Source organism: Dipteris shenzhenensis, chromosome 7 (genome assembly GCF_047967505.1).
Source record: "Dipteris shenzhenensis isolate YYH24624 ecotype China chromosome 7, Dip_SZ_1.0, whole genome shotgun sequence".
Lineage (NCBI taxonomy): Eukaryota > Viridiplantae > Streptophyta > Polypodiopsida > Gleicheniales > Dipteridaceae > Dipteris > Dipteris shenzhenensis.
The window spans coordinates 44,247,557-44,255,500 of NC_141602.1; the positions used below are offsets into that span (position 1 = coordinate 44,247,557).

Genomic DNA, 7,944 nt, shown 5'->3' on the forward strand with positions numbered 1-7,944 from the left:
GCAGCTTTCTCTCATCATTGGATGTGCTCATCTTACTGCATCATCATATCACAATCAGTTTTACAATCATCTGCTCCAGTCCCAGCATGCCACCTCATGACAAAAATTTAACCGAACAGTTTGACTACGTAGATAGTCATGCAAGAGGTAGTCCCGCAGAGTCTGACCACGTAGTGCGCATAGTCTGACCACGTAGATAGTCATGCAAGAGGCAGTCCCGCAAAGTCTGATCGCGTAGTGTACACAACAGTTTGGCAATGATGTGCACAACTTGGAGAACATTTTGAATGTGCAATAGTTCAAAATTTAGTTGTACACTAAGAATCTATATGGACGAGCTGGTGTAGAATTAGGAGATTGGTGTTGTCTCTGAAGGGAAAAGGTGGGAATGAGCTGGCTTTGAGATTCGAGCTCCGAGCTTTGGCTTCCCCCCACATCCTATCTCTCTGACCCCAAGGGGCCTTTCGGTGTTAGGCTCCATGAAAGCCAAGTCCCCGTCCGCTTCTCTCGTTGCGAAGAGGGCCAAAGATGACCAGATTTCTCATGCATCTAACATGCATGAATCTGAGGAGGAGCATGAAATGGAGGTTGCGGAGGACGATGTCTCGAACCTACAAGGTGTCACAGAGGAGATCTCAAGTAGTCTCGGGAAACTTGCCCTGGGTTTGGATGATGATGCAGTGGTCTTTAAAGCATCCGTCTTGGGGAGCACGATTGTCAGGGAATATGTAGGGCTCAGAGAAAAAAGCGTTTTCGTTTACTTCATGGGGAAGATCTACCACTAAGCAAACCGAGAAAGATGGAGGATGAGTCTAGCCATCCGGAGATTCGGGATTGCCACAGTATCCTATGTCGGACGAGGCTTCTATCTGCTCCGTCTCCGCTCTGCTAAAATGGTGGAAGAGATCTTGGACCGGGGCAGCGTCCCCTTCTATGGTTTGTTGGCTATGCAGTGGTGTATCATGCCAACTTCGACACGGCAATAGAGCTCCAAAATGTCTGCTCAGTATGGATCTCATTCCTAGGCCTTCCCTTCATGCTCAGACCCGGTGGTTCATGAACTTGCAAGGGAACTTGGGTAGGTCATCTTTGCCCCCCCGCCTCAGGCAGTTGAGACTGCTCTCCCATGCTGAGCCCTCTCCTCTCGGTTGCTCCTCTCTGCCTCTCCTCCCCTCCATCACTGGGCCTACTCCTCCCCTCTGCCTCTCCTCCCTCTTATATCACTGCCTAGAAGCAATTAGAAGGGGCCAGAAGTTGTGGATTCTGGGAGCAGCCAAAATACACCACGGCCACCCACCCGCTTCTCCAATACGCTACTGCCATTCATATACTGCCTGCTTATATCACATCGACTGATTTTCGTATAAACCTATGCTTAAACGAGCTTAAACGTTAAGTTTTGCGACGCGCCCTTCCACAACTAAGTAGTTAATTAAACGCTCAGATGGGTGGGAGGCTAAGAGGCGAGAGAGAGGAGCACAGATGGGTGGGAGGCTGAGAGGCGAGAGAGAGGAAGCAGGTAGATGAGAGAAGGGATAATAAAAGAGCCACGGGAGAGGCGAGAAGCATGAGAAGAGGCGAGGAATCACAGTGGGTGAGGTAGAGGTCAATTTATAAGTGAGGAGAGGCGGTTCAGAAAATTCGAGAAGGGCGAACACGTGCCTCCCCCATTTATCCCTCTTCCCCCTCCCCTTGAGGGCATCCCCCAAACTAATTAATTGAATTTCTTTTTGAGAACGTTAGGGGCTCTTATCATTTCTCAGAAACTGTTGATCATTTGCAATTGGAATGAATTGCAAAGTGATTCTAATTTTCGATACAAAATTCCCATGAACAAATGAAAGGCAAGGCTGTTGCGAGAGAGGGAGTACACAGAGAGGGAGATGACGTCAACACAAAGAGGGAGAGAGAGTCCGCAGGAGAGGGAGCAAGTGAGAGAGAGAGAGAGAGAGAGAGAGAGAGAGAGAGAGATTGAGAGGAGGGAGAGAGAGAGAGAGAGAGAGAGAGAGAGAGAGAGAGAGAGAGAGAGAGAGAGAGAGGAGGGAGGGAGGTCGAGCGACAACAAAGAGGAAGGGAGGGCAAGGGAGTGACAGAGGAAGCAGATTTATAGAGGAGGGGACGTAGGCACAAGAAGCGACGAGAACCTTCGACACCAAGCTTTCGTAAAACCTCCTCAAAGCTTAGGTATTAATTCTTTCGCTCCCTCCCTCACTAATTAATAGAAGAATAAAACTCATCGGGAGCACCTACTTAGGGCCCACAAAAAACAAAGACGAAATTGCTTTGTTTCCTAGTAATTAACTATTAGTGAAGTTTAATTTCAGGCCATATACCGGGGTTTCCATTTTCCGAGCAAAAATCCCCGAGCAACGAGCGGACAAAAGGTGGGAGGGGTCAAAATATATAGGCTCAAGTCATTTTTAGGGAGCAAAAAATTCCAAATTATTTCAAGGAATATGTACGTAAATATGAAATATTGATAAATAGATATAGATATAAATATACCTTTATATAATATACATATATAATGTCCAAGTGGTGACTTATTTTATGACTTTTAAAAATCCTTTCTTTTCCTTTCACCATTGGTTGGATCATGAAATTTTGAGCAAATATATTCTTTATAGTTCCTCAGGATGACCTAAGAAAAAAATATAGTACCTTTTTAATAGACCCTCTAAATATATTTTGCCAGAGGAATATGGTTTGAAGAGCTTGCCCCAACCCTATTCCGCCGGCAAAATACCCTTGGAGAGCCTACGCAAAAGGGGTCATAACTTTTGCTCCTTAGCTCAGATTGAGGAGCTGTAAAAAGGAAAAACGTTCAAACTTTCATGATCTATGCAATGGTAGGCTTAAAAATACTTTTTATAGTTATAAAAGAGAAATATTGAAAATTTCAAGATGTACATGAGAGTTACAACTTCTCCCTAATTCATATATGGTAAGAAGGAGTTCAGTAGAGACCACATTTCCTTAAAAGTACTTAGGTTTGAAGAATTGGGAATATTTTGAAAATCCCTCCCTTGCCTTCCCATATCTGATTATGTATTAGAGATTTATTATGATCGATTATAATAGCTTCAAGTATGAGGTTTCCAAAATCTTTTTCCTACTCATCCAAGGAATATGGTATACATTCTTATATGAGAGCTTCAAATATGGGATTGCTAAAGATTAGGGAAACTCTTTTAAATTGAATGAATTACCATAATCCTCAAACGAGAGTATGGTAAGGAGGTATTTATAGGAGTTTCTAAAGTGTTCACTATTTGTTCATATATAGATGATGCTCTCTAAAACGAGGGTTGTAATGAAAAATAAGTAAGTATATGGTTCCATAAATGAGAAATTAAGAAAGAATTGTATATCCTTTGAGAAATATACAAGCATGGTTGGACTTTTAACTGAACCATCATCATCAGTTCATGTGAGTGTTCACTTTCTTAGTTTGAGTCCAATTTGTTCGGAGAGAGGGCCTTCATTGCCGGGCTCTCCTGGCCCGGAAGTTGGCCTGGCAAAGGCTCATAACGGGCAGACCTTGAAGCCTTTCAGGACTCTAAATCGCCATGTAATCTTCCTTTCGGAAACTTTTTTTGCTTCGGTAAGACTGCGTCTTTGCTTTTGTTTCGCTCAAAAAATTTGGGTTTGAATTGAGCAGCAGAAATTTCATTTTCCTTCCTGCTTGTCCACCTGTCAATCCCCTGTCAATCCCTTGCTTTCCTTCTGCTCATTTGGAACCTCAGTTTCAGAATGTGTAGACACGCTACTCTCATTTCCCCAGTTCTGGCGACAAGGCTAAACATATGGCGCTATCCATCTGTCGTGTTTCTCATCCGTTTTTATCATCGACATCGGACATGCCCAACCTTGCTAATGAGCCGCTGTCCTTGGAGAGAAGACTACCACACAGGGTAGTCTTGCGCCCTAACGCTAGGGATACAGAAATTGACTATGGTAGGCAGAAGGGCGAGATCATGGGATTCCCTCCTCTCTCCTTTTTGAGGGTGGCCTCCAAGCTACCTTCCAATGTTGATGAGGTGGAATCGGAGCTAGAAACTAGCAAGGCCTTTGGCCCGCAGAAGTTGGATAAGAACCATCAGACCCATGAAGCTTGCAATTCTCAAAGTATGAATGCAACAATCCTGGTTCGGCTGGGTCAAGAGACAGATCATGCTACCTATGCCTCGCTTTTGAGGCAGTGCACAATCTCCAAGGCCCTCTCTGAAGGAAAACGTGTGCATGACCACTTGAGTAGGTGTGGATATGCTGACAACATATTTCTGAGTAACCTTCTCGTGCAAATGTATAGCAAGTGTGGAAGCCTGGAGAATGCACGTGCTGTGTTTGACCAAATAGCCCATCGGGATTTATACTCTTGGAATATTATGATTGCAGCGTCTGCCCAGAATGGTTGCCTCGATGGTGCAAGGGCATTGTTTGCAAAGATGCCACAGAGAGATTTGGTCTCTTGGAATGCCATGGTTGCTGGGTGTGCCCAGAATGGAAATGGCAAGGAGGCCCTGCAACTGTTTGGTCAAATGCAGGCTGAAGGCTTTAAGCCAAACAAGGTGACCTTCATCTGCGTTGTGGATGCGTGTGCCCGTGTGGCAGCTCTAGAAGAGGGTCAAGTGATCCATGCTACTGTTGTTGGCAATGAATGGTATTTGGATGTCGTTGTGGATAATGCCCTCATTAATATGTATGGCAAGTGCAGGAGCCTAGATGATGCACAGGCATTGTTTGCAGAAATGCCACTTTGGAACGTGGTCTCCTGGAGTGCTATGATTGCTGCTTGTGCCCAAAATGGGCATAGCAAAGAGTCCTTGCAATTATTTGTGCAAATGCATGCTGAAGGCTATGAGCCAAACAAGATCACCTTCATCTGTGTTGTGGGTGCATGTGCCAGTATGGCAGCCCTAGAAGACGGTCGAGTTATCCATGCTACTGTTGCTGGTAACGGTTGGGAGTCAGACATCTTCGTGGGTACAGCCCTCGTCAATATGTATGGCAAGTCTATGAGCCTAGATGATGCTAGGGCAGTATTTGCAGAGATTCCACACCGCAATTCGGTCTCTTGGAGTGCCATGATCACTGCATATGCTCAGAATGAGCATAGCAAGGAGGCTCTGCAAGTTTTTGATACAATGCAGGCTGAAGGCTGTGAACCAAATAAGATCACCTTCATCAGCATCGTGGATGCTTGTGCCAGTGTGGCAGACCTAGAACAGGGTCGAGTAATCCATGCTACTGTTACTGGCAATGGATGGGAGTCTGATGTTGTTGTGGGGAATGCCCTTGTCAGTATGTATGGCAAGTGTGGGGACCTAGATGATGCGAAGGCAGTGTTTGCAGAGATGCCACAGCGGGATGTTGTCTCATGGAGCTCCATGATTGCTGTGTCTGCTCAGGATGGGCATGGAAAGGAGGCCCTGCAACTGTTTGGTGAAATGCAGGCTGAAGGCTTCAAGCTAGACAATGTTATATTCATCTGCGTCTTAGATGCTTGTGCCAGTGTGGCAGCCCTGGAAGAGGGTTTAGCGATCCATGCTATTGTTGCCGGAAATGGAGGGGAGTCAGATGTTGTTGTGGGGAATGCCCTTGTTAGTATGTATAGCAAGTGTGGGAGCCTGGATGATGCACTGGCAGTGTTTGCAGAGATGCCACAGCGAGATGTGGCCTCCTGGAGTGCCATCATCACGACTTGTGCTCAAAATGGGCATGGAAAGGAGGCCCTGCAACTATATGGTCAAATGCAGGCTGAAGGTTTGGAACCAAGCAAGGTCACCTTCACCTGTATTGTGGATGTGTGTGCAGATGTGGCAGCCCTAGAAAAAGGTCAAGTGATACACGCTAGTGTTGCTGGCACTGGTTGGGAGTCAGATCTCGTGGTGGGGACAGCCCTTATTAATATGTATGGCAAGTGCGCAAGCCTAGAGGATGCGAGGGCAGTGTTTGCAGGTATGTCACATCGGGATGTGGTCTGTTGGAATGCCATGATGGCTGTGAGTGCCCAGAATGGGCATTGCAAGGACGCTCTCCAATTGTTTGATCAAATGCTGGCTGAAGGCTTTGAGCCTGATAAGATCACCTTCATCTGTGTTCTCTCTGCTTGCAGTCATACAGGTCTGGTTAATAATGGGAGGCGATACTTTTTCTCTATGAATAGAGACCATGGCATCCCACCCTTGGTGGAGCATTATGTGTGCATGATTGATCTTCTTGGGCGAAAAGGACTATTGGAAGAGGCAGAAGACCTGATCATCAGTATGCCATTTAAAGACGTCCCTTCAGCATGGTCGAGTTTGCTTTCATCGTGTAGGATTCACAATGATGTGGAGCGAGCAGTCCGTGCTGCAAATTTTGTTTTCGAGTTAGATCCAAGGAATGCTTCACCATATGTATTGCTATCAAACATCCATGCTAATGCAGGTAGGTATGATTGTGTAGTAAAGGCAAGAAAGGCAATGGTTGATAGTAGTCTGAAGGAAACACCAGCGCCCTATTAGTTGAGGACGGGAGGATATAAATTTCGTGCAGAAGTCCACTAGGTGCATGGAGGCTGCACAGTACATAATGATGTAGCTGAGGAAGAAGGCTTCACAACCATAACCCATCCCCCGAGCCTGGTCTTTTATACTTGAGAACAGATGAAGAAGGCATCTGCTAATGGTTAAGCCCATGGTCAGGTGTATTTGCTTCTCATGCACCTTCTGAAGAAGCCTTAAGATGAAGGGGGTTCAGCAGCCCATTGGTCACATTTGAATGATGAACCCAATGGATAACGATAGCGAAAGGCTATGAGAGATCGAAGCTATAAGCCAAGGACAGAAGCTTCAAGGTTAATAATACATAGCTGCAGCATTTACATGGTTTTGGGCTAGTTGAGGAAGCGTGGTGAGACTGATTAGAATTAATGCAAGTAATCATATTCATATGCCCTTTATGGACTTACTGGACAGCAGCTAGAAAACGTAGAACTGATTGAACTATTTTGAGGGATAGAAGATGAACAAGTATTATTAAAAGTGGGTTAGGCTAGAAGCTTAATGATTGATACCTGTAGAAACCTGGACTCTAGATAACTCTCTCAATAATATCACTTCATCATGAGCAAGCATTCCAAAATATCCTCCATTTTTTTCTGTTACTTCTGTTTGCATGCGGTGTTCAAACCCCACTGGACTGATAGGGGAGGTAAAATCACCGCATATTGTCTGTTGTGACATTATGTCGATCACAACTCATGTTCTTGTCTTGTGCAACCAAGAGGAAGAAGGAAAGGGAGGAAAATGTTAAGAACAGGAAAAACATCCTAAAGAATAGGATGTGAGTCTAGCAATTTCCTATCCCTTGTGCCTAGCAATGGTGATAAACACGAAATTGCAAATAACCTAAGGTACGCTTGAGTTGTCCTTGTTGAAATTATAGACTAAATGCTTGCAGACTTGAAGAATCTGTGCATAAAGGTGGTTGAAACTAGAGGTTGATTGGTAGTAGTCATTGGGAGTTTAAGCATAGGGCAAGAATTTGATCTTGTTTAAAGCTATGGATTGAGAATTGGGAACGCTGTACAGTTCTTTGCTACAATGCTTGTTCTTTGTGGTCTCTTGTATGGCCTTTGCATTGTCTCTACCGTTTGTAGAAGGTAACACCCACGTTTTCTCCAAAGAGCCTTTATGTGTACCATGAGATAATATCGGTTCATGGTAGCAATATTATCAACAGATATAATATACAAGCTAGGACCTAGATATTGTCAATCATCTATCATATTAAGGTTCTGCAAAATTGTCAAGCAACTTTGATGAATGGTGTGACCCCTTGATGAAGCTCATCTTTGCATGTCATGTTTCATGGGTGCCACACCTTATCTATTTGTTTTGTTTTTTCCAGAGAAAAGAACTTCTATTGATGCTTGTAAAAAACGATCATACGAGTTGG

General features: G+C 44.6%; 1 protein-coding gene across 1 annotated transcript; it reads left to right on the plus strand.

Moving 5' to 3' along the window:
- The first annotated feature begins 3,530 nt into the window (after positions 1 to 3,530).
- LOC147900396 (pentatricopeptide repeat-containing protein At3g02330, mitochondrial-like) lies at positions 3,531 to 7,027 on the plus strand. Its single transcript, XM_087377214.1, has 2 exons — positions 3,531 to 3,604; positions 3,753 to 7,027. The coding sequence occupies exon 2, from the start codon at positions 3,807 to 3,809 to the stop codon at positions 6,507 to 6,509; it is 2,703 nt and encodes a 900-aa protein (XP_087233340.1). The 5' UTR covers positions 3,531 to 3,604; positions 3,753 to 3,806; the 3' UTR covers positions 6,510 to 7,027.
- Positions 7,028 to 7,944: the final 917 nt, after the last annotated feature.

What these genes read in the sequence shown, in the direction of transcription:
- LOC147900396 (XM_087377214.1), top strand. Translation starts at nt 3,807, where the DNA reads ATGGCGCTATCCATCTGTCGTGTTTCTCATCCGTTTTTATCATCGACA.